General features: G+C 61.8%; 1 protein-coding gene across 2 annotated transcripts; it reads left to right on the top strand.

Moving 5' to 3' along the window:
- Window positions 1-255: 255 nt before the first annotated feature.
- On the top strand, window positions 256-23,161 carry SH2B2 (SH2B adaptor protein 2). Of its 2 annotated transcripts, none has more exons than XM_061209030.1 (9): window positions 256-458; window positions 10,644-11,407; window positions 14,636-14,737; window positions 16,407-16,498; window positions 17,850-17,941; window positions 18,050-18,214; window positions 19,309-19,517; window positions 22,086-22,257; window positions 22,784-23,161. In XM_061209030.1, the coding sequence occupies exons 2-9, from the start codon at window positions 10,673-10,675 to the stop codon at window positions 23,125-23,127; spliced, it is 1,911 nt and encodes a 636-aa protein (XP_061065013.1). In that variant the 5' UTR covers window positions 256-458; window positions 10,644-10,672; the 3' UTR covers window positions 23,128-23,161. The 2 variants fall into 2 exon arrangements, with proteins under 2 accessions (XP_061065013.1, XP_061065012.1); XM_061209029.1 differs by having other exon boundaries at window positions 409-458; window positions 18,053-18,214.
- Window positions 23,162-23,554: the final 393 nt, after the last annotated feature.

The following is a 23,554-nucleotide window of genomic DNA, read 5'->3' as shown; positions in this document are numbered from 1 at the left end:
GCCGCCGCCACCGCCGCCGCCACCCGGAGGCAGCGAGCAGCAGCGGCGGGCGCCGAACAGGCTCGTGCGGAGGGCGAGGGGCGCGGCGGGGGCGGGACCTGCGAGGGGCGAGGGGGCCGAGCCCGAGGCGGGGGCGGGGCCGGGAAGGCGCGCGCCGCATGGGCAGAGGGTAGGAGGAGGAGCGGGCGGGGCGCGCGCTGCGCGGGGCTGGGCTCGGAGCGCGCGGGACTCGGCCACCGAGAGAGCCGAGCCGGGGCCGCGCTGGGCCAGTGAGGAGCGCACGAGCCTTCGAGGTTGTGGACGACGGAGGGAGGAGCCGCCGCCAACGCCAGCTCCCTCCCGGAGGGACCCCGAACCCCCCGCTGGCCATGAGCCGCCGGGCCCCGGGAGGCCGGCCGCGGTCCGGGCAGCGCTCCTCCGGCGCCCCGGCCCTCCCGGCCACAGCTGCGCGCCTGTAGGTATGGCCTGCTTGTCCTCAGTTCCCTCGTCCCCCAGTCCATCACCCCGGACTCCCTCCGTCCCTGAGGGCGCGCGTGTGTGTGCGCACTGCTGCTCCGGGGAGCGCGGCCGCACGCGCCCCGGTCCGCGCGTGTTGTCTTTGTGTGCGCGGGTGGGAGGGAGCGCGACGGAGGAGACGCGCCCCCGGCGGGGATCGGCTCTCCGACCCCCATCCCGGGCCGGGCGGGAGTGGCGGGAGGGGCCGAGCCGCCTCCGGAGCAGCTGCGCCCAGGCCCCTTCCCAGGGCCCAGACCCCTTGGTGGGGCGAGCGCAGCGGGCCCCCCTGGAGGAGGGGGTCTCTGGCTGGGGGCTGGGGGCGGGTAGAGCGCTGGGGTCTCTTCCCTAGGGTGCGGGGGCGGGGGGAGGGCCAACCTGGAAGGAGGGTGCCGGCCACGGGAGGGACCCTATCCAGACCACAGTCGCTGGGCCGGCACGCCCTCCATTTGGCCCAGGCCTTCTTTCTCACGGTCTCCATTCTCGACCCGCCCACCCCGGGAACTCTCCTGCAGCCCTCGGTAGGGGGGAGGATCGCTGAGGGTGCCGGAGAGGCCGGCGCCTTTAAGAAGGGGCGGGTTCATGCCCTCCATTCAGTCCCTTCGGCCTCAGCCATTGATGAACCTGCGGGCAGCGCGGGGCCCGGCACCGCGCCAAACCAGCGGGCCAAGACCGGGCAGAGGCAGGGACCCCAGCAGCCCACGAAGTTAGGTTTTCATGGGGAGAAGTCTGCAATGACTGGGACCCCTCAGGAGCCGCGCAGGGCTGACTGGACAGCCCCAGGAGTGACCGTGGACAAGGATAGGCCAGTTGGTGCAGGGGAGAGCCTCAGGGCTGGGAGTCAAACCTGGATTGAACCCTACCTCTGTCCTTTGAGCCTCCATTATCTGCCCTGTAAAATGGGGATGGTGCTGCCTACCTCCTAGCTGGGTCACCAGCAAGAGTTGCCCCCTCCAACACAGGTCGCTGAGCATGCGGTGAATGGGCACCCCTAAGAGAACGGAGGAGCCAGGGGATGGTTACCTAAGAGACTTTGGCTGCCTCTGTTGGGGGGTGTGATCTGAACCACCCCCCAACCCTGCCCCCCACTTTGAACAAATCTCTTCCATCCTGGCCTCCCTGCTCCATCCAGGAGGCCATCGGCTGGGAGTGACCTAGAACCCTTCAGCTCTAAGAACTTTGGAGGAGGTCTGGCCGTGGGGGCAGTGGCAAGGTTCAGGGCATTTATGGGGTTCTCAGAGACAGTTTCCCACAGACTGCCTCCTCTCCCCCTCTAGAGGGCATGAATGACGATGGGCAGGAGATCCTGATGCGGGATAATTGAATGGTTCTGAGGAATCAAGAGTTAATGCATATGCTTTTCTTCTTACCCTTACTGTGAAAACTCTGTCTAAAATTTCTAGACCCCTCCTCCCTACTTTGTGGGTCTCCCAGGGAGAACCCCCGCACACACCCAAGGGTGAGCTTCCCTAGGAGGTGGGACCCCCCACGCAGGTGGAGCCTGGACCCCCAGGGCTGAGCATTTGGTTTCGAGCTGACTCGTGCCAGGCTAAGGGCCTCTGTGGCGTCTCTCATATAATCTTCACAACAACCCTGGGGGTTTGGTTCTATTATTATCCCCATTTTGCAGAGAAGGAAACAGATTCAGGGTAGTGAAATGACTTGCCCAAAGTCACTCAACCAACAAGCCAGGCTTCTAAACCACTTCTCTCTGACAAGAATCTGGTTTCTACCTCCTGCACTGCCTGTCTATTCTGGGTTGTAGGGAATTGGGAGTTTAGGTATATTGGGCCTCCTGGCAGCTGTCCCCATGCCATTCGGGTCCAGTCTTAGAGCCTGCCTCGCTTCCTGCTCTTTCACTGTCCACGTGGGGCCGGAGGGGCGGCAGCAGCTTTGGAAACTGGGGAGGTTTCTCTTCCCCACTCACCTGGGTGGGTCTGTTTTTATGGCTGTGCTCTGTCCCAGGGGAGAGCAGGGGTGACTCTTCAACATCTAGAGGAGGTCACGGCCCACACCTGTTCGGGCAGAGCAGTGTGTGGGAGTACAGCATCTTTTGGCTCCTCTGGGTGAAGCAGGGTTTGGGCTCCATTCTCCAGATACTTCTGACCCTCTGTGTCTAGGGCCCACCTGGGGGCGGGTATAACACCCAGCTGGGGGCTCACGGTTTGGTAGAGAAGACAGGCCACAAGCCATGTGGTGTTGTAGAGGGACGAGGGGCAGGGGCGGCAGAGTGGAGGCCGGGACAGGACAAAGGGGGGCATGCCCGGGGCCCCCTTGGGCTCAGGGGCCTGCCAGCTACTGGTGCAGAGGAGCAGGTGGGGCAGTGCCAGGCTACATGTTGAGACTCCGAGCAGTGGACAAGCAAGGGTTGGAGGAAGAGGATGTATTAAAACTTGGATGTGGTGAGTTTGAGGTGCCTGGAGATCAGCCAGGCTGGGAGTTCAGTTGTTTGGGAAAAGGCCTGGGGAAGCTTTATGAGCATCCGCAGTACCCAGAGTTCTGGGATACTCAGAACCGAGGGGAGGCACTGGAGGTCTCAGTTAGGAGTCGCTGGTATGCGTATCGTGAAAAAAGCCAGGAGGCAGACTGGTGGGCTAAGTGGTTGAAGGGGATGTCCGGCAGATTTGGGGGGCTGGGCCATGGCCCAGGGAGGTCTGGGAGGGTTATGAATCAGGGCCTAGGTGAGATCCATGACACTGAGAGAGAGGGAGAGACTGCGAGGCTCAGGCCAAGGACGGAGAGGGGTTGGCGCGTCTGCTCTGCAATGCCAGGATGGCAGGGCCAGTGCAGCTAGAGCCAGCCCAGCCTGCTCTCCACCTACAGAGCCTGTCCAGGAGCTGTCCAGCACCAGGTGCTCCTGAAGGAGGATAGGCTTCCCTCCTGAGCCCCCAGGCCCCGGCATAGCTTATTGTCCTGGGGCCCGCTCCCTGCTCATCTGATGTCGACTTCCTGCAGGGCCCAGCCCTGGATTCCCCTACCCTCCAGCCTGTCAGAGTGCCCTCTCCTCTGACGATGGCCATCTCCTTTCCCCAGGCAGGGCCTGGGTCCCCCTACTGTGCCCTCAGAGTGAGGGCTCCCCAGGGACAAAGCCCTGCTGGGAGTAGCATGTGCTACAGAAAGAGACAGACCTGAACTTGGCTTCACACTCCCCCCTCACCAATCTGTGGCCCTGGACCCACCAGCATGGCTCCTGACACATGGTGGGAGTTCAGTACAAATCCAGTGAATGATGGGCCGGTCACCTCCCTCGGCAGAACCTCATTTCCTCAACTGTATGACGGGAGAATCCTCACTTCCTGGCAGAGAAGATGTGAGGGGAGAAGGGTTTTAAACAGGGGCATAGCCCAATTGGATGTGAGTCCTAGAAAGATGACCTTGGCCACACTGTGGAGCCTGGATTTGTCAGGGGCTGGGGGGAGATCGTGAGAAACAAGGAGGTTTGGGAGGAGTCCTCTGCCCAGAGGAGTGGGAGGAAAAGAGGGAATGAATACAAGACATTTAGGAAGTAGAAGCAGAGGAGCTTTGATTTTTAAACAAATTACTTATTTAATCCTCATGACAGCCCTTTGAGGTCAGTGCCCTTTTACCCTCTGTTTTAACAGATGAGGAAACTGAGGCCCCAGGAGGCTGAGTCACACGGCTAGGAAGCAGAGGAGCTGGGATTCAAAGCCAGCCGGTCTGGCTCCAGATCTCAGGCTTTTAACCACTCCACTGTCCCATGTGTCAGATGTCAGATGTGGAGGAGGGGAGACGCCCCGGCCACGGGGCCCCGGTGACGGAAGCAGCTGTCGGATGCAGCTGTGGGGCCCCCTTGGACCAGGGGTCTGCAGGTCCCAGAGCCAGAGGGGCTTGTCAAGCTCGGGGGCATCAGTGAAAGCTCGGGGGCTCAGCAGAAGGGCTTCCCCACTCCCATGGTGGCAAAGGCTGGCAGTTGCGTGGAAGGCGTGAGGACACAGAGCTGCTCCGCCAGCTTTTAGCAGCCACCTCCCAGCGATGCTCCTCAGCACAGGCCTTGGACCACGAAGCAGGCAGGTCTGCGTGGGCGAGCAGGATGGTCCCACTTTACAGCTATGGAAACTGATACTCAGAAAAGCCAGGGCCAGCTGAGTCCCGCACCGCCCCTCCCTCCCCCCACACCGACCCCCACAAACAGGGGCAGAGTCCCAAGGGTTCTTAATCCACACCTGTCCCTGTCGCTAATCAGAGCACCCTCCCCACTCTGCAGCAAAGACCCAGCCAGTTCAAGAGTGTTAAGACCAGAAATCATGCCCACTCCTGCCTCCTGCCGGGGTCATGGGTCGAGCACAGATATTCTGGGTGGGGAAGGTCGGGGAATTCCAGCCGCACGTCCTTCTTGCAGGAGGCCTTGGTTCAGAGCCTGTCCTGTGGGGACACTTTCTGAGGGGGGGGTGGGGTAGGGAGTAGACTTAAGAACCAACGCCCAAGTACCAACAGTGAAACAGACTGAGCCCTGGGTACTCTGCCTCCGTCGCGGGCCCGAAGGTTGTCTGTGTGCTGCAGGGGGCGGGGTGCAGAGGGGCGACGGGGGGATACGGTCCCACAGAGGCCAGGAGGGCAGCTGGGAGGAGGCTTGGTGGTAAAGTGCGCGGTCAGCTGGGCTGGGCCGGGCCGGTGGTCCTGAGAAGCCTGGAGGACAGGACATCGGTGAGCGTGGTAGGGACCAGCTTGCTGGAGGGCAGGGGGGAGCCGAGGGAGGCCTTGTCTCCTCTCCTTGTGTTGGGGAGGCCCCAAGAAGAGGCCTCGGTTTCCCCATCGTGAGTGGTTCGCGGTAGGGCGGGGGAGAGGGCGGGGAGCACTGTCCAGCCCAGCCCGGAGCACGGCACAGAGGAGGATGCCGCTCAGGCCTTGCCCCCCACCCAGAGGGCAGCCTTTCAGGTTGCTGGGCGGCTGGTGTGCTCTGCAGGGCCTCCTTCCCTCCCCTGGGGCTGGCTGTCTCCTGTGGTAGGGAGGCCAGCTCCAGCTGGGGCTCCCGGAACACTCCCCCCTCCCCCGCAGGTGTGGGCCTGGACCGCGCCGGTGCCCCCCCCCGCCCCTCCAGGCCGCTGCCCACTGTGCGCTGGATCGATTGGTCACCGGCCCATTAGTGGGGTGGCTAGGCCGCCTCATTAATATTTTAAGGAATGACCTGGCCATGGGGTCCGGAACTGCGTGCCACTGGGGGCTGATGGCTGGCTTTTTTTCCTCTTTTCCAATTGTCAGTGCTATTTTTACCACCGGAAGACCAGCCGCCCCCTCTCCCAGGCATCTAACCGGGTGGGGGTTGGGGGATTCTCCCGTCTGGTTCTTGGCGGAGGGGTTAGTAGAGTCCATGGCTTGGAAAGGCAACAGGCAGGGACTGGATTATGCTTCCCCTCCCCATCCCACCCCCTGCCCTGCCTCCCTGAAGCCCCATCCCATCGCCCTCTGGCCCTGGCAAGATGGGAACAAAAATCATTGCTCCAGGAGGAGAAGCCAGACAGCCCAGCTGAGCCTGGAAGAACCCCAGGGTGATGGATTGGGGAGGGTGGTTTGCCCACCCAGGGCCGCTGGGGGGCCACCACCTGATCCCCAGGCCAGGCGGAATGGGGGTGGGGCTCCCTTTGTCTCCACCGGAGTCCTCATAGAAGAAGCCCGTGAAGGTGAGAGGCAACCTCCTGTCTGCCTCTGGTCCCACCCCTGGAGGGACTGTAGGGCCCCAGTCTTCAGTGTCCAAGGGCCATGACAGGGGCCCCAGGAGGCCACTGCCCTAGCCCCCCATGTTATGGATGGGGAGCCGAGGCCTCGGGAGACGTAGGGCCTGGCCCGAGACAGAGCCCCCATCTCCCACCGGCCAGTCCATTGCTGTCCCGCACTGACTTGGCAGGTTTCTTCTGGCTCCCTGGGGCTGGAGGAGGGGGAGCTGGGACCCGGCCCGTGGAAGCAGGAGGGCCAAGGACCACGGGGCCATGGGAGCTCAGGATGGAAGGGCCAGTGTAGGGGGAAGGCTTCCTGGAAGAGGAGAGTGTTGTACATAGCCTAAAGGTGGGGCAGAATGTGACTAGTCAGCGGAGTGAGGGAGAAAGTTCCAGCCGGCTGGGGAGTGACACAGGCAGAGACTCAGGTGAGGCTTCCCAAGGAGCCCCTGGAGGAGGGAGAGCCCAGGGCCTGCTGGAGTCAGTCCATAAACCTTCCCGGACAGGCCAGACAGTAGGAGCCCGGTGAGTTCGTCCACCCTGCTTCTGGTACCTCTGGGTTCCCCTCCCCCTGAGGCTCTGCTTTTCCCGCATCTGGGTCTGTGGTCACCTGCAGAATGATTGATTGGGTGTCACACTGACTGGTCCCTGGAGATACCTCCTGGCTCCACCCAAAGGTTTGGAGAGCCCTAGTCCTGCCCACAGGTACACATGGATTATAACACAGCAGAGACCACTTCCTGTGCTGTCCTTCCAGGGAGGGGCGGCCCCTCATCCTCATTTTTTTTTTTTTCTTCACCATGCCACGCAGCTTGCGGGATCTTAGTTCCCTGACCAGGGATCAAACCTGTGCTCCCTGAAGTGGAAGCGCGGACTCCTAACCACTGGACTGCCAGGGAATTCCCTCATCCTCATTTTTAAAGTGAGGAAACTGAGGCCCAGAGGCTGGAGTTGAGGTCAACGTCCTTCACCCAGAGAGCAGTGGTGTCAGGCCTGGAGCCCAGGTCAGCAGAGTCCCTGCACTCGGTCTCCTCCCCAGTTCTGGCCCACGGGCAGTTGGGGACAGCACACCCGTGCCCTCCTGGGGCTGAGCTGTCTTCCTCTTGGCTTGCGGCCTCCCCTTCACAGAGAGCCATGCCTGGGCTTCAGTCTGTAACTAGGGCTGGGGCTCCCGGGCTGGCCCGGCTGCTTGTGACTTCTACCCCTGGCTGTACAACCCCTGCCACTTCTGTGTAGCCCCAGCTGGACCCAGGGGACAGTGAGGGCTGCTGTGCTGGGCATCAGGCCCATAGGCTCCTGGCCAGTCAGCAAGCGGTCAGGACAGGGGAGGGGGGAGGTCAAGGCAGGCCCAACCTCAGTGCTTCCCAGGCCAGTGCCTGCCTAGGACATGTGCCCCCTACCCTTGGCAGATTCCTCTCTGAGTTCCACCCCTGCCTCCAGTGAGGCCTAGATGGGACCCTCCCCCCGCCCCCTCCCCCCGTGAAAGCCTCTCCCCTGGGTCCTGTCCCTCCACTCTGCCCATTCTCCTTGCCAAGAATATTCTCAACCAGCAGGAAGAGTGGGAGGGACGGGGATTGATGCTTGAGGATGTGGCACTGGGACCGACTTCCTCCCTGCCCCCACCTGCCCCATGGAGGGCAAAATTATGGCAAGTGGGGCATCCACACTTTGCTGCTGGCTCCCGTGCTAGCCCTTCCCAGGCTGCCCTGTCACCTAGTCTGACCCTCCTGGTGGTCTCAGGAGGGAGAGAGATGGCCCCTGTGGGGAGCACTGCCCTGCTGGGTAAATGGATGGGCTTGGAGCCCAGGTACGGGGCTTCACAAGCTCAGCTGCAGGGCCTCGTCCCCGCCCCACCCTCAGAAACGCCCGCTCTCCACAGGTCAGGCCAAGGCCTTGGTGATGGTGGGAGGTGCATTCCTGCCTCCACCCCCATTCCGGGCATATGACTCAGGCCTGCCTTCTGCCCCCAAGGAGTGCCTGTGCCAGGTGGGAGACAGACATGGAAACAGATACCTGGGGCACCCTGCAGTGGGCGCCTCGCTAGAGGGATGCACAGGCAGGGACTGTGGGAGCTCAGAGGAAACACCTGTCGCCTGGGCTGGGGAGGCAGGGGAGTCAGGGAAGGCTTCCTGGAGGAAGTGGCCCCTGGATTCATTCTTGAAGGATAAGTAGGAGTTAGCCAGATGAGAAGGAAGTGCAGAGCAGGAGAAAGGCCCAGCATGAGCCATATTCATGGGTGCCTCAGCCCCTGTTCTCCCCCAGCCCCTCCCCCATGTCCTGAAAAGTCTGCCTCCAAGTTACTGCTCATGACTGCAGTGAAGTCACTCTTCATCCTCTCTGCCAGCATGAAGCCCAATGCAAGCCCCACCTCCTCCAGGAAGCCCTCCGAACTCCCTGCTACTCTCTCCCCCTCTCCCCAGTGCTGGGGTGAGAGTCTCTGAGGAGACCTGCTGGTTTGGAAAGAAAACTGTCCTCCATGCTAAGTGGCCTCATCAAGTGGCCTGTTTCCTCCCTGGGGCTGTCCTGTGGTTATTGACTGCAGATCGATGGCCGAGGTTGCCCCAAGGTGAGAGGGAATTCCCACGGTGCCCTATGGCCCAGAGGCCCCGCAGATGATCTCACAGAAGTGGGGCAGCTATTTTTACCCGGCGATTAATTACAGAGTTTGGATCCCAGAGGAGAGAGGAGATGGTGCTCCCAGGAGCTGTGAGGGAAGGGCCACGCTGGGAATTGTGGGGATCCTGGAAAGGCAGGCGAGGGCATGACCCCCTGTCTCAGTTCCCCTAACACTGGCCGGCCCCCCTCAGACAGGGGCTCCCTAAGGCAGGGCAGGACCACATCACCCCACTTCTTCTCCACCAGTAATTTTCACCCTGGCCTGTTGGGGGAGGAGATGCATAAACAGAATGGCTGGGCCTGTGCCCCCAGGAGTGATGGGGGATGAGGAGGCAAGGCCCCCAGATGACTAGACACACACCATGCATTTTGGCTATCCGGAGTGAGGAAGCGTGGAGGGACCTGGGGATAGGAGGAGGAAGGTGGGATTCCCCGATCAGGGCCTCTTCAGGAAGGTCCGATTTGGATGGGAGCTCTGGAGGGAACAGGATTCCAGGAGGTGGGAACACAAGTAGAGCAGGCAGTCAGTCCACGGTGAGGGAAAGAAGTCTGAAGAGGCAGCGCCTTCAATGCCAGTATGAAAAACTGGTCATACTAGATCCACACTGGGAGGTGACCCCCAAGGTCTCAGAGTCAGCGTGAGAATCCCTGGTCTGTCACTAACAAGCTGTGTGTTCTCAGGCCCCATGTGACGGCTTGGGCAGTGACAGTTGTGACATGCCTGGTGTGCTGAACACATTCATTTGTTCATTCATTCATTCAGTGTTTACTGAGTACCTGCTATGTGCCCAGCACTGGGGACACAGCCACATATGAGACTGTCAAAACCACTGCCTTGTGGAGCTGGCATTCTCCGGGGAGGGTGTGGTGCTGGGGGTGGTGCGGTCCAGGGGGGGTGGAACAAGACCAAGCAAGTGGATAAACAGAATGTCAGATGGGGATAAGCACTGTGGAGAAAAGTAAGCAGGCAAAGGGCTCGGAGACACCAGCGCTGGGTGGAGAATTTCTTATTCTAAATAGAGTGGTGGGCAAGGAGAGCTATCTGACAAGATGGTATTTGAACAGAAACCTGAAAAACGTGAGGGGGTGGGGGGGAAAGGACATTCCAGGCAAGTACAAGAGAAAAATCGCAAGTGCAGAGGCCCTGGGGTGGGACTCAGGTGTGACCAGAGCAGAGTGGGCAAGAAGAGTGGCAGGAGATAAGCTCAGAGAGTCAAATGGAGGCAGGTCACATGAGGCCTCAGGGGCCATGGGTAGGACTTTGGCTTCTACACTGAGTGGGGTGGGAAACCATTGCAGGATTCTGAGCAGCGGAGGGCCTGATCTGTCTTGTTTTAGAAATGACTGGGTTCCTGGGTGGAGAACAGGCTATAGGGGTTGAGGTCAGGTTCCGGGGGGCCAATGAAGAGGCTGCTAAAATACTGCAGGCAGGAGAAAGGGTCGTGTGGGTCCCAGGACAGCAGCACGGATGGCGGGGAGCAGCGGAGGTGTGGGGTTCTTGGTATATTTCAAAGGTAGAGCCAAGAGGATTGCGCATGACTTCTTTCTGTCCACCAAACTTTGGGGACCCTCAGAAGAGGGTACTCAGGGAAGCGAGGTCACTTGGAGGCTCATTGGGGACCCCACTTGAAGGCGTCTGTCATCCCAGCCTCCCTCGCCAAGCCCAGGAATGACCTTGGGGTTCCCTGAGACTGCTGTTTGAAGGACAGTGCCCCTCTTGCAGACACGTGTCCCCCCTGCCTGGTTGTCCTCCTCACACATTGAAGCTGCTCTGAAAGGCTGCACACAGCCCTGGGGAAGTGGGGCAGGTGGGCGCTCTGGACACGGGTCAGGAATTCACTCACTCGCTTCTCTCGCCTGCAGCCTCCGGGGGCTGCGATGGGACGGGAGCCATGAATGGTGCAGCCCCCGGCCCCGCCGCCGCCGCCGCCGCCCCGGTCCCGGTTCCGGTCCCGGACTGGCGGCAGTTCTGCGAACTGCACGCGCAGGCGGCCGCCGTGGATTTCGCCCACAAGTTCTGCCGTTTCCTTCGGGACAACCCGGCCTACGACACGCCCGACGCCGGGGCCTCCTTCTCCCGCCACTTCACCGCCAACTTCCTGGACGTGTTCAGCGAGGAGGTGCGCCGCGTGCTGGTGGCCGGGCCGGCGCCCCGGGGAGCGGCCGAGCCCCCAGACGCCATGGAGCCCGAGCCCTCGGGGCCCCCGGCGCTCAAAGCCGCGCCCTACGGCCACTCGCGGAGCTCCGAGGACGTGTCGGCGCACGCGGCGGCCAAGGCCCGCGTCCGCAAGGGCTTCTCGCTGCGCAATATGAGCCTGTGCGTGGTGGACGGCGTACGAGACATGTGGCACCGGCGCTCCTCGCCCGAGCCCGACGCCGCCCCGCGGGCCGCCGAGCCCCCAGCCGAGCCGCGCGACAAGTGGACGCGGCGCCTGCGGCTGTCGCGGACGCTGGCGGCCAAGGTGGAGCTGGTGGACATCCAGCGCGAGGGCGCGCTGCGCTTCATGGTGGCCGACGACGCGGCCGCGGGCCCCGGGGGCGCCGCCCAGTGGCAGAAGTGTCGCCTGCTCCTGCGCAGGGCCGTGGCAGGCGAGCGCTTCCGCCTAGAGTTCTTCGTGCCGCCCAAGGTGAGTGCCCACCCCCACCTGGGGGGACCGTGGAGGGGCTGGCTTCGGGGACCACATTGCCTGATCTGATCAGAGGGATGGAGTATTCAGGGTCAGGAACTTGGGATGCCAGGGGCCCTCCTCTGCCTCTGGGACAAGTCACCCCTCAGGCCCTCTTTTTCTGCCTGTGAGGTGTCAGAAGGGCCCTCTGGCTACAGAAGGGGTGCTGGGTACTGTTCTTGGAGGTATTGGAGAGCCTGGCTGCCTGGACCCCTCTCTTCCTCACCTGGGGCCCCTGGGTGGCTGGAGCCTCCCCAGAGAGGAAAGCAGGCAGTGACATTGGCACACTCACAGAAGGCCTGCTGGAGGTCTGCATCTGGCTCAGGGGAAATCTGCTTGTCCCCAGCTTGGGCCACGCTCCAGCCCAGCCCCTGCCCAGGTGGCCCCTTTCCGGCCCAGATTTCAAAAGCTAAGCGTCTCCTAGCTGTCACCAGCGTGGCCGCTCACCTGAGTGCACTGTGCCCTCCCCTCTCTTGGGGGCTCAACATCAGAGCCCTGAGGGCAGCTTTGGGTCTCCTCCAGGGGAGCAAATCTGCCTTGTTTGGAAAGAGGGAATAACTCTAACAATAGTGCCCGCTTTCTGAGAGCCCTCATCCTCCCAGTTGCCCCGGCAAGGTGGGCAGCATGGTCCCCAGGTCACAGAAGAGAAGACGAACGAAGGGGGCGGGGTGTGGCCTGCCCAGTCACACAGCTCGCGGGAGGCAGAGCTGAGCTAATTATACCCATCACCCTGGTGGTCCCGGGAATGAAAGGAGCGTGGAGGTGGGAGCTCCTTGTGCACTGGGAGGCTTGGAAAGGTGGGAGGTTGTGCTGGTGCGGCAGCCCCAAGAACCACCCAGGGCCCTCACCCACCTCTGGGCCCATTCTATCCCCGCTGTCTTTAGCCACCCTGCGTCTCGCCTCTTTCTCCATCTCCCTGTCTGTCGGGACTCTGGATGCTCCTCCTTGCCTTTCTCCCCTGGAGGTGCAGGGTGTGGGCTCCCCAAGGCTGGGTGCCCATGAGCCGCATGAGAGGTGATTTCCCAGGGACACACTGACTCTCTGAAGAGCTTTCTCCCCAAGTCCCAGGACGCCCAGACTCACCAAGGACTTTTTGCCTGCCCAGGCCCCCACCTTTAGGTCCCTGAGAGAATCATAGACCACTAAGCCCAACTCCACTATTTGTCAGACAGGGAGACCCGAGGCCCAGTGAGGGGTGGGAAGTGGGGTGGGGCTTTCCCAGGGTCACCCACAGGGCAGGGCTTCAACGCCTCTGGGCCCTGAGTGGCAACCACAGCTGCCCGGCTGTAAATAGCATGTCTGCTGCCCTCGAGGGAGAGGACACAGCAACCGGTGCCCTCTGCCTTTGTCCACCCCCTGCAGCCCACCATTCACCGCTGGCAGAGGGCAGGCTTCCTGAGGGGTCACTTTCCCAACCTCTGAGAAAGGCCGGTGGGTTCCTATCCCAGATCTGGCCTCAGACCCTCCTTTCTTCATGCAAATGTTTGTGAATTCAGGAGTGAGCCAGGGAAGCATGCCTGGTGAGGGCTCAGGTCCGGTTTCCCAAATATGTTTGGCTCCAGGGTGTATGAGCCCCACGGGGAGCCCCTGCTGACACTCCCCCTGCCTTTGAGTCCTGTTCACCCACCCACAGTCCAGATTTCTTCCTCCTCTTGCCCCTGGAGGCCTAGCTGCACCCTTGGAGCAGACCGGGGCTTGGGGTCTGCAGGCTTAGGGGCTGTTTCTGGGACCCTCAGACTGCTCTTTCATACAGCCCCGTGTGTCAGGCTTCCAGCATCCTGCCCCCTCGCTCACCCTGCAGGAAAAGTCTCCTGGACCCCAGGTCCCCTCATAGCCCTAGGCCGGCCAGCTCTGGGACCCAGGGAGCAATGATGCTGGCCCCCTGCCGTTAGGGAACCACCAGGCAAGTGATATTTGCTAGACTGGATGGTAAACCTCAATGGGGTGAGCACAGGATGCTCTGGGGGCCACAAGGAGGAGAAGCTTCATAAGTGTTTACCAGGTGGCCGGGCCCCGGGACAGGCATTTCTAGAGACTCAAGCTGAGTGAGCCAAGGTCTGGGGTCGTGAAACAGACTGATGGCTCCGTCCAGGGAAGTGGTAACAGTGAGCTGGAGCCGGGTGAAAGGCAGCTAGGCCAGGACAGATGGGCCTCAAGTGCCAGGCAGAGGAATCACCGCCTCTGGCCAGCGGGAGCCCAGCGATAGTTCCCAGACCAGCCTTCACTGCAGACCTGTCAGCTCCACCCACTCCAGGACCGCGGCCCCTGCCCCGCTGGCTGGCTTGATGGCCTGCCATGGTCAGCCAAGCCTCGCGGTCACCGCCCCAAGCGCAGCCCTGCTCTGCTGGATGGCAGCCAGTGCTGCCAGGAATTCCCATCCGCCTGCCCACCCAACGTGTGGCCCTTCCCTTTCCTCCGAAGAAAGCCCCTGTCCCAAAGCCCAAGCCCTGCCAGGAATCTCAGTCTCAAGGCAGCCCCGGGGGGCCTTCAGGCCAGGGCCAGGAGCTTTGGGGGCAGAGTGGGGGGTCCAGGCACAGAGTGGCTGTCCCCAGGAGTCCTGCCAGCTCACCTTGGTTAAATCCCACACTGGTCCCTTTTCCTCCACCTAAAGACATGGCCTGCCCGGCTCCAGGAGTCCTGTTCTGAGTTGAGGCTCCAGACCTGTGCTGTGGAAAATCTAGTCTGAAGGGGGAGATGAGCATTTTTTTTTATATGAACTAGAATAGAATAGAAAATATCACACTCCATCACACAGTCAGGGTAAGCATTGTCTGCTGAAACGTGTTTCAGAGATATTTTTACCTGTGTGTGTGTACTGGGTCACAATGTCAAATGTATTTCTTACTATGGGTCAAGGTGAAAAATGTGAAAACCACAGATCTGGTAGGTGCGCTGGGCGGAAGGGCAGCTGGGACAGAGTTCACCCCCTCAGGGCTCAGAGGTGGGAGACTCATGTCAGTCCCAGCTCTGTCCCTGACTTGCTGTGTGACTATACGGGGAGGTCCCTCTGTTTCCGAGGAGCTCCCTCAACTTACCCATCTGTGAAATGGGGATTGGGACACCTCTGTGCCAGGGCTGCCTGACATCCTAAGCAGAGGGCTGCTCTGACCTCTGGGAGGGGGGAGGGGGGAGAGGGCTTCAGGAGGCCCTGGGGGCACTGTCTCACTGCCCTTTCCTCTGGCCTCCCAGGCCTCCAGGCCCAAAGTCAGCATCCCTCTGTCGGCCATCATTGAGGTCCGCACCACCATGCCCCTGGAGATGCCGGAGAAGGACAACACGTTCGTGCTCAAGGTGAGCCCCACCCCGGGCCCCATAGATCCCTCATGGGTGGCAGAGCTCGAGGGCAGTGTCGGGGGAGGTGAGGGTAAAGGACCAGCAGCAGGGCAGGGGGAGGGAGCCCTGGTTGGGGGGTCCCAGGATCCTACGTAGATGTCAAGCACAGAGCTAGGATGTGAATCCTGGCCTGGGCTCCAAAGCCAAATGCCCCAGGTGTCATCCAAGTCCACCATGTGCGGCCCCGTTCCCATTTCCTCCTGCGCCTGGGTGAAGGTCCTGAGTTTCACTTCCTCCCCTCCCTTCCCCCACTGGAGTCAGCACGCACCCACCCCACAGGCAGGAACTGGTAGCCAGCCTGCAGCAGTTATGCAAATGCTCCTGTCACCAGCACTGGAGTGTGGGAACCTGCCTGGTCCCACAGAGGGCACAAAGGCCCTGAGGGTGGGCAGGGAGGCACCCCAGTGAGTCTGGGGGCGGCTCCTCTTTTTCCCAGGCTCCACATCACCGGGGTGGCCTGCTTGGGTTGCTGAGGACATGGCTCCAGGCTGCCAGGGCTGTGGCCCCGTGCCTCCTTGGAGGATTAGAGGATGTTTGTGAGGCCAAGTCCCCAAGGAGGCCTGGTTCCACCCACCCGAAGCTGCATGGAGGCCCCCCCCACCTCCTCTCCAGGCTCCCGGTTGGGTTTATGTTTTTACTGTCCCTGTTTGTTTAGTGATGAACTCTCTTATTCATTTAGCAAACATTTGCCAACCCCGTACCCTGAGTCACCCCAGGCAGGGGACTGAGGACACGGCCCCTCCCTGCCTGGCACTCTCCTCTGCTGGATGAGACAGGTCAGAGCCTCGCCCCCGACAGCTGGGTGGCCTCTGTGTCTCTGATTACGCTCAGGAGCCCTGAGGCCAAGGGGCTCACCTGCCGGCCCGCTCTGGGCCTCAGTTTCCCCATCCATTCAGAGGGGATGAAGGCAGTTCCGAGGACCGTCTCAGCTCTGAGATGCTGGGAGTCCAACCGCTCTTTACTGAGACACGCGACAAGAAGCTCAGAGCCCAGGCCTTGGCCTTAGAGACCTGGGTTCGGGTCCCAACACCTCCACCGAGCGCTAGTGTGACTTTGAGCGAGTTACCAGACCTCTCTGAACCTCAGTCTTCCCATCTGTACAATGGGGAAAGCATCACCTCCCTCACGGGGCTGTTGGGCAGGGTTCATCAGACAATGTGTGTGCAGGATCACACTCTGGGCCCGGCTTTCTCCTCCTTGTTTCCCTTCTGGAGGCTTCTTATCCCAGGGGTGTGGCCACAGAGGCGGAGTTCCAGGTGCAAAGGCGTGTGGGCCCTCAACTCAGTGCTGGGCCAGCCGGCCCCTCACAGACTTGAGGGTTGTGATGCCCTTCCACCCCACCTCCCCATCCCTTACCCAGCCAGCATGGCCTCCTCCAGGGCTGCATCTCCAGGGCCTGAGGACCTGAGCTCAGCAGGGCTGGACATCATCTCCATGATCCCCAGGGGTGGGCCCAGGAGGAAGGGGCTGCTGAGAGTGTGGGCTCCACCCCGGGACCCCATTGTCTTCCCTGCTGCCCTCACCAGTGAGCCCCCAAGGGGGAGGGGTGGGATGAGCCATTTGTCCTGGGCTCTGGAGCCTCCTGCTGAGGGTACTGTGATCTGGACTCTCACCACCCCCTCCCCAGGTGGAGAACGGAGCAGAGTACATCCTGGAGACCATCGACTCCCTGCAGAAGCACTCGTGGGTAGCTGACATCCAGGGCTGTGTGGACCCTGGGTGAGTGCCCAAGTGCTCCTAGGATGGGAAGACGGGGTGGGGGTGCCTAGCTCGGCTGTGCCCTTGGTCCAGCCTTCACGGGGAGCAGCTTCCTGGTGAGGGCAGGAGCTGAGCTTGACACATGGGATTTTCTCATTGCAGTCCAATCCAGGTGGGTGCTGGCCAGGATCACCCACACCCCCACTCCCAGCAGGCGCTGTAGTTTCAGGGTCTGGGGACCTGGAGGGAAGTTGAATCAAGTCTTGTTCTCACTCCAGGGGAGGCTGAAACCACTAGGAGAGGGGTAGTGATGGGCTGAGCCCAAAGTGCCAGGGGTGGGGGACCAACCGGGAGGCCCCTAATCCAGTCCTGGGGCTCCGAGAAGCTGTACTGGTAGAGGTGCCCCCCTTCTCTGTGGCTTAAAGAAAGGGTGGGCCTGAGCCTGGCAGAGGGGGCTGGGGGCGGGAGGGAGGAGGGCAGAGAGAACAGCCCAGCAAAGGCTGTGGAGGTGTGTGAGGACCTGGGACTCGCAGGGAATGTCGGGGCCCTCGGGTGACTGGAATTAGAGCCGATGAGGAGGAGACTTCTATGAGAGCCCCGGAAGCTGGTAGGTCAGGGAAGTGGGGAGCCATGGCTAGTAATAAGCAGAGGGCAGCTACGGTCAGCTGTGTGCAGGAAGAACAGCAGGGAGGCTGGCTGCGCCATGCGGGAGAGATCCCGAGGCCAGGAGGAGGAGGGGCAGGCAGGCCAGCCGGCTGAGCATTTGGCAGCAGCTCTGGCTACTGGGGTGAGCCAAGCCCCGGGGGAGGGGCTGTTGCCTTCTAATTAACAGCTTCATTTAAGGAAGCACAATTAAAGTCCTGAGCGCCCCCCAGGCCCCCCCCACCCCGCCACCCCCATCCCAAAGTGGCTGTAATCCCTCCCCTGCCACCATCCCAGCCATCGGCTCCGCAGACTCTTTCCCCAGCCCCCGTGAAGGTGAACCTCACTTTGCGGTACTTTAGAGCTGGCACAGATGGGGAGACAAAGGCCCAGGGCAGGGAAGGGAGCTGGCCCCGGCCCCGCCCACCACCACACCCTGCCCCTATATGAGGGCCTCCGTGGGATCCTAGGAGGAGGGCAGCCTGTCATGGGTTAGGGGGCAGGGGTCATGTGACCTCCAGGAGAGCTGCACCCACCAGGAGACATCTCCATATGGCGCGGTCACTCACATGGTGGCCACAGAGCAAGCTGAGGGTGTGACAGAGGGACATGAAGGCAGAGGGACAGGGCTGATGCTGGCCGTGGGACTGTCTGCCACTGCCTGGCTCCACGAGCAGCCCGTGGTCCGAGTCCCATGGCAGGACGTGGTTGCGCTTTCTTGCCTTCGCAGGGACAGCGAGGAAGATGCCGATCTCCCCTGTGCCCGGGGAAGCTGTCTGGCCAGCCGTGTGGCCTCTTGCAGCTGTGAGCTCCTGACGGATGGTAGGTGGGGACAGAGCTGGCTGGAGTAGTGGAGGGCAGGGTCGGAGGGGGCGGTCGCTCAGAGATGGTCAGACAGACAGACGTGCTTCTCACCTGCCATTTCTCCAGCAGCGGACCTGCCCCGGCCCCTAGAGACAACGGCAGCCGTGGTGACGGCCCCACACAGCCGAGCTCGAGATGCCGTCGGGGAGTCCCTGGTCCATGTCCCGCTGGAGACCTTCCTGGAGACCCTGGAGTCCCCAGGTGGCAGCGGCAGTGACAGCAATAACACAGGTGCAGTGGGGCTGCACTCTTCCTGCTGCCCCTCCCTGCGCCCCCACCCCAGGCCACAGGCACCCCCAGGCCTCTCCCAAGTCCTTCCTGAGCCTCAGAAGCTGTGACATTTCATCCCACTGGGTCCTTTGCACAGCTACTCGGTTGTTCTGGCTTTTGCAGGCTAGTCCAGGAATGTGACCCCTCCCATGGGCCCTGGTTTCAGTAGAAAATGCTCACAGAAAGGGGTGCAAAGGGTTGTAACGAGGGCTTGGGGACAAAGACACTTGATTTGTTCCCAGGTTTGTTGCCGACTTAGAGAGTGACCCCAGGAAATTAAGTGATCCCACCAAACCAGAGAAAACTGCACGATGATTGTGAAATAAACATATTCTGATGTTATACATACAAGCAGATACAGCTGGGGTATTGAGGAGTTTTGTTACTGGTTCAGGAGGTGCAAGAACATTTAATGTATGTTATGTGAGAACAGAAACCATTTGCCAACTGCTATTTTTTAAAATTTATTTATTTATTTATTTTTGGCTGTGTTGGGTCTTTGTTGCTGCGTGCGGGCTTTCTTTAGTTGCAGCAAGCGGGGGCTACTCTTCGTTGCGGTGGCTTCTCTTGTTGCAGAGCACAGGCTCTAGGCGTGCGGGCTTCAGTAGTTGTGGCACGTGGGCTCAGTAGTTGTGGCGCACGGGCTTAGTTGCTCTGCGGCATGTGGGATCTTCCCGGACAAGGGCTCGAACCTGTGTCTCCTGCATTGGCAGGCGGATTCTTAACCACTGAGCCACCAGGGAAGTCCCGCCAATTGCTATTAATGGTCTATCCTTGAGACAAATGGCACCCATTCCATCATGTGATACATTCTTATCATTAAGCTATTTGCTAAACCAGTCTGTAGTTTAAATCTACATTCTCTTATTCTATCATTTTCGCCTCTCTGTGCCTCAGTTTACCTCATACGTTTAGTGGGTGGGTCAGCTCCCTGCCTCGTTCTAAATTATTCAGCAGCATCTTACATGCAAAAACCCAACAAGATGATGCATCCCTTTTCTCGTTTATGTGCCCGCTCTCTCCCCCACGCCTCTCACACTGTCATCCCTCTGCAGTGGAGGACGGAGCAGAGCCGGAGCCCGAGGCTGAGCCCGAGCTGGAGCTCTCTGACTACCCCTGGTTCCACGGGACACTGTCACGGGTCAAGGCAGCTCAGCTGGTTCTGGCAGGCGGGCCCCGGAGCCACGGCCTCTTCGTGATCCGCCAGAGTGAGACTCGGCCTGGGGAGTACGTGCTGACCTTCAACTTCCAGGGCAAGGCCAAGGTAAGTCAGGGAAGTCAGGGAAGGCGGGGGGCACAGGGGAGAAGTATCCAGCCCAGGGGGAGGGGGGCTGAGGTGGCCCTGGTCCTGAGGCTGCACCTGCGCCCAGGAGCAGGCTCCATGGGTGTAGGGGTGGCATAGCTTCCCACAGGCCAGGCCTACCCCTGGCCATGCTCCGAATCACTCGCATCCCTCCTGCACCTCTCTGTGGGGCTACAGTCTGCCCCAGACATGGCTTCGCCATTATCCGATGGGGAAATCACCTGCTGGTGGCCGAGCCCCCAGGAGGCTGGGCCCTTCTGAGGGTTTGACTTTGACCCTGTGCATTGGGGATCGCGTAGCACTAGGGCTTCTGTGGGTCTCCGCCGAGAGCCACCTCAGTACAGGGCTGGGGTCAACCAATGCTCCACCCACCCAACAGCCCCTCTTCTCCCCTGCCCAGCACAGTTCACCAGCCCTTCCTGGTCCCCAGCTCCGGGCCAGGCCTGTGCTCATGCCAGGCCAGGGGATGTGGAAGGGAACCACACACAGTGGGCCCTCGAGAGCCAGGCAGAAGAGGAGGAGCTGGGCCCGGCAGGAGGGCTGCAGAGAAGGGGGGGGCCAGAGGAGGCTCCTGACCCCACCAGCCAGAGTAGGAGAGGACCTTGACCTGAGACGTGCAATGGACAGAGAATCCTTGAGGTGAAGACAAGTGGAAGGGTGGTCCAGACAGGGCAGGGCAAAGGCATGACTGTGAACCTGGAAGGCGGGCTCTCAAGGAAGGGCACTGCGTGCTAATAAAGACCTAAGGCACAAAAGAAAACATGACAGAAAGTCCAGTGACCGTGGGGGGTTTCAGTGTGACAGAGTGGGCAGGAACCTCAGACTCCCCTCCCCCCCCATCCCGAGTTTCCGCTAAGGAAACAGACCCAGCCCTGGCTCCTCCCAGGACACAGTTCCCGTCAGTCCTTGCTGGAGGAGGGGGCACCCTAGGACTCCTGCTCCAGGCCTGCACTGGTAGCCAGTGTCCCAGCCCCCAGCTGGCCTGGCTCAGGCCCTCCCCTGGCCCCATGGGCAGCGCTTCCCTGGGGACACCTCCTTGGAAAGCAGCTGCCCTCACCAGTTCCTCTGACAACCAGGCACTTAACGCTGTCCCTGGCAGCCTGACCCGGAGTTTACTTCTTAGCCGGCACGGCCCCAAGGCAGCCTCCTGGGAGGGCCCGAGTCTTATGCATGCCCAAGCCAGAGGCTCGGATGGTGCCCAGCCCACCGTGGGGCATGGGGCAGGCGGGTGGGGTCGGGGGGTGGTGTCAGGATGTTTGGTAGGGGAGACAGAGCGGGAGGCTCCGCTCTTTCCAGGGCAAAACCCAGCCCTGAACTTTGTGCTCACCACATCTGGTGCCTCTCAGAGCACCGTGTCTGTCCAGAGTCCTGTGCAGAGCTGGAGAAGTTAGTGGTGGGATAGAGCAGCTTGCTACTCATACACCTCCCGGGAAGGAAGACCTCTGCCTTCCGAGGCCTCACTTTTCACCTTCAGATAATAAATGTCTGGAATGTTTTTCCAAAGACTGAGAGGCACACGCTCCCTGGGGCCCAACTCTGCCTGCCCTGGGTCTCTGTCCCCAGAGGCCCCACCCTGACTTGAGGCTGTGGTGTGACCCCACTATGCTGTTCCTCTTGGGCTGAGCCCCTTCCCTGGGCTGCCATGAGTGCTCCCCGGGTTGGCCCACACTGTTCTGGCAACTTCTGGCCCTGCCGAGCGGCAGCACTCACTCATGGGAACGCTCCCCTCCTCCCCAGGGCTTCTCTCTCCTGTACTAGGAGGCCAGCTCCCCCATCCCATGCACCCTCCTGTCATCACCCCTCTTGCCACACACACCCCAGAGACGGCCACTCTTCCCCTTGTGAGATACACATGGAGCAAAATAGGGCTGAAGCCAGAGACCTGTGGCTCACCACTAGAGACCACAGGCCTGTGGCCCCTCTCTCTCCCTGAGGCGCCTGGCCCAGGTGGGCACTGCTCCTCCGTGCTCCGCGCTCTCCCGCTGCAGCACAGTTGAGTAGCATCTGCAGCCATTCCTCCCCAGCCACCCTGGGGGTTGTTTCCAGCCTGCTGGGCTTTGCCTGTTCGGGGACAGTGGGCAGACCCCTAGCTGCTGGGGTGGGAGGGTCACCCAAACACGAGTTCTCTTCCTAGCTCTGTGCTCTGCGGCTGTGGGCGAGTCTCTCCCTCCCTGTGCCTGGGTTTCCCCATCTCTAATGTGGAGGCTGTAATCTCTACCTTCTAGGGCTTTTGGAGACTAGGGATGGAGGGGGTGTGTGAAGGGCCTGATGTGGGTGCTCCCAGCATAGGGACAGATGCATGCTGCCTCCAGTCCCAGCCTGGCTCTGTGGCCCTCATTCCCCATCCCCGCCACAGGCATGACCCCCCCTAAGACGGGCTCATGTGTGAGGGGCCCCCCACTCTGACACCACCCCTGTGGCCTCTATGAGACCTGGTCCTCCGTGTGACCTTCCAAGGCACTTGCCAAGCATGGGGCCAGTCCAGGACCCCCCCCACCCCACACTGACCACACCCATCTATGCCCACAGCACCTGCGCCTGTCCTTGAACGGCCACGGGCAGTGCCATGTGCAGCACCTGTGGTTCCAGTCTGTGCTCGACATGCTCCGCCACTTCCACACCCACCCCATCCCGCTGGAGTCCGGGGGCTCTGCAGACATCACCCTTCGCAGCTATGTGCGGGCCCAGGGCCCCCCACCTGGTAAGACGCCCCTACCTGGCCCGTGCAAACAGACAGGTGGGCAGTGGGGGAGGGCGTCACCCTCAGGCTGCCACCATGCTAGACCCGGTGGGATGAGCACCCGGTCTTGGGCAAGTTGTAAGCAACTCGGCCATCAGGATGGGCGGGAGAGTGGCAGCCCCGAGGGATCCGTGTCCTGAGTAATTCCTGGCAGGTGGAAGGGGGTGGAGTCCCTTAGATCCCTGCACAGGTGGGGCTCAGCGCTGAGCTGTTGAAGGAAGGAAGCCTTGGAGGGGTGAGTGAGGGTGCCCGGCACGCGGGTGGAGGGCCGTTTGTGTGTGCGCGCTGCCGCCTATACCCATGACTTTAGTTATCGGGGAGGTGGGCTGGAACCCGGCGCGCTGAATTCGGGTTCCCGGCTCCCTGTGTGATGCCAGGCCACCCCGTTCCTCCGGGGCTCTGGCCCCTGTCCGCATGCCGGGACTGTGGGGCGGGGGGCGCCCAGGGCCCAGGCTTGGCGCTGACGGCCCGCGGTCTCCCGTTGCAGACCCGGGGCCCTCGCCCAGCGCCGCGCCCGCGCCTCCCGCCTGCTGGAGCGAGCCGGCCGGCCAGCACTACTTCTCCAGCCTCGCCGCGGCCGCCTGCCCGCCTGCCTCGCCCTCGGAGGCCGGCGGCGCCTCGTCCTCATCCGCCTCGTCGTCCTCGGCAGCGTCTGTGCCCGGCGCCTCGCGCCCCGCCGAGGGCCCGCTCAGCGCGCGCAGCCGCAGCAACAGCGCCGAGCGCCTGCTGGAGGCGGCGGGCGGGGGCGCCGACGAGCCCCCAGAGGCCGGGCCGGGAGAGGGCGCCCGGGGCCGCACGCGCGCCGTCGAGAACCAGTACTCCTTCTACTAGGCGGGCGCGGGCGGCGCCAAGGCCCTGGGGCCACCCGGACCCGCCCGGCCGCGCGGCGATGGCCCACGTGGCCGTCCGTCCCGCGGACCCTGCCGGCCCCCGCCCGGCGCTGGGTGGGAAAAGCGAAGCTCTTCAGTGAAGACATAATGTTATTAAAGAGCCTGTTTTAGGGACTGCACCTGGCTCTCCTGTCGTCCTTTCTCCTGTCTTGGCCTCAGGCACGGCTCCTCCTGGGCCTGCTGGGGAGGAGGGAGAGCCACACACGGCCCCCTGTTGAGCCCACCGTGGCCTGGCACCTGCCCGGCCCCCACCCAGGTCTGTCTTAGGGGACCCGGCTCCCCGCTGGGCGAGTGAAACCAGGAGACAACCGGCAGTCCCTGAACGCGTTGCAGAGATAAAGCGCTGGGCCCAAGAGGCCCACAGGGAT

Source organism: Eubalaena glacialis, chromosome 13 (genome assembly GCF_028564815.1).
Source record: "Eubalaena glacialis isolate mEubGla1 chromosome 13, mEubGla1.1.hap2.+ XY, whole genome shotgun sequence".
Lineage (NCBI taxonomy): Eukaryota > Metazoa > Chordata > Mammalia > Artiodactyla > Balaenidae > Eubalaena > Eubalaena glacialis.
This window is presented reverse-complemented; position numbering and strand designations above follow the sequence as displayed.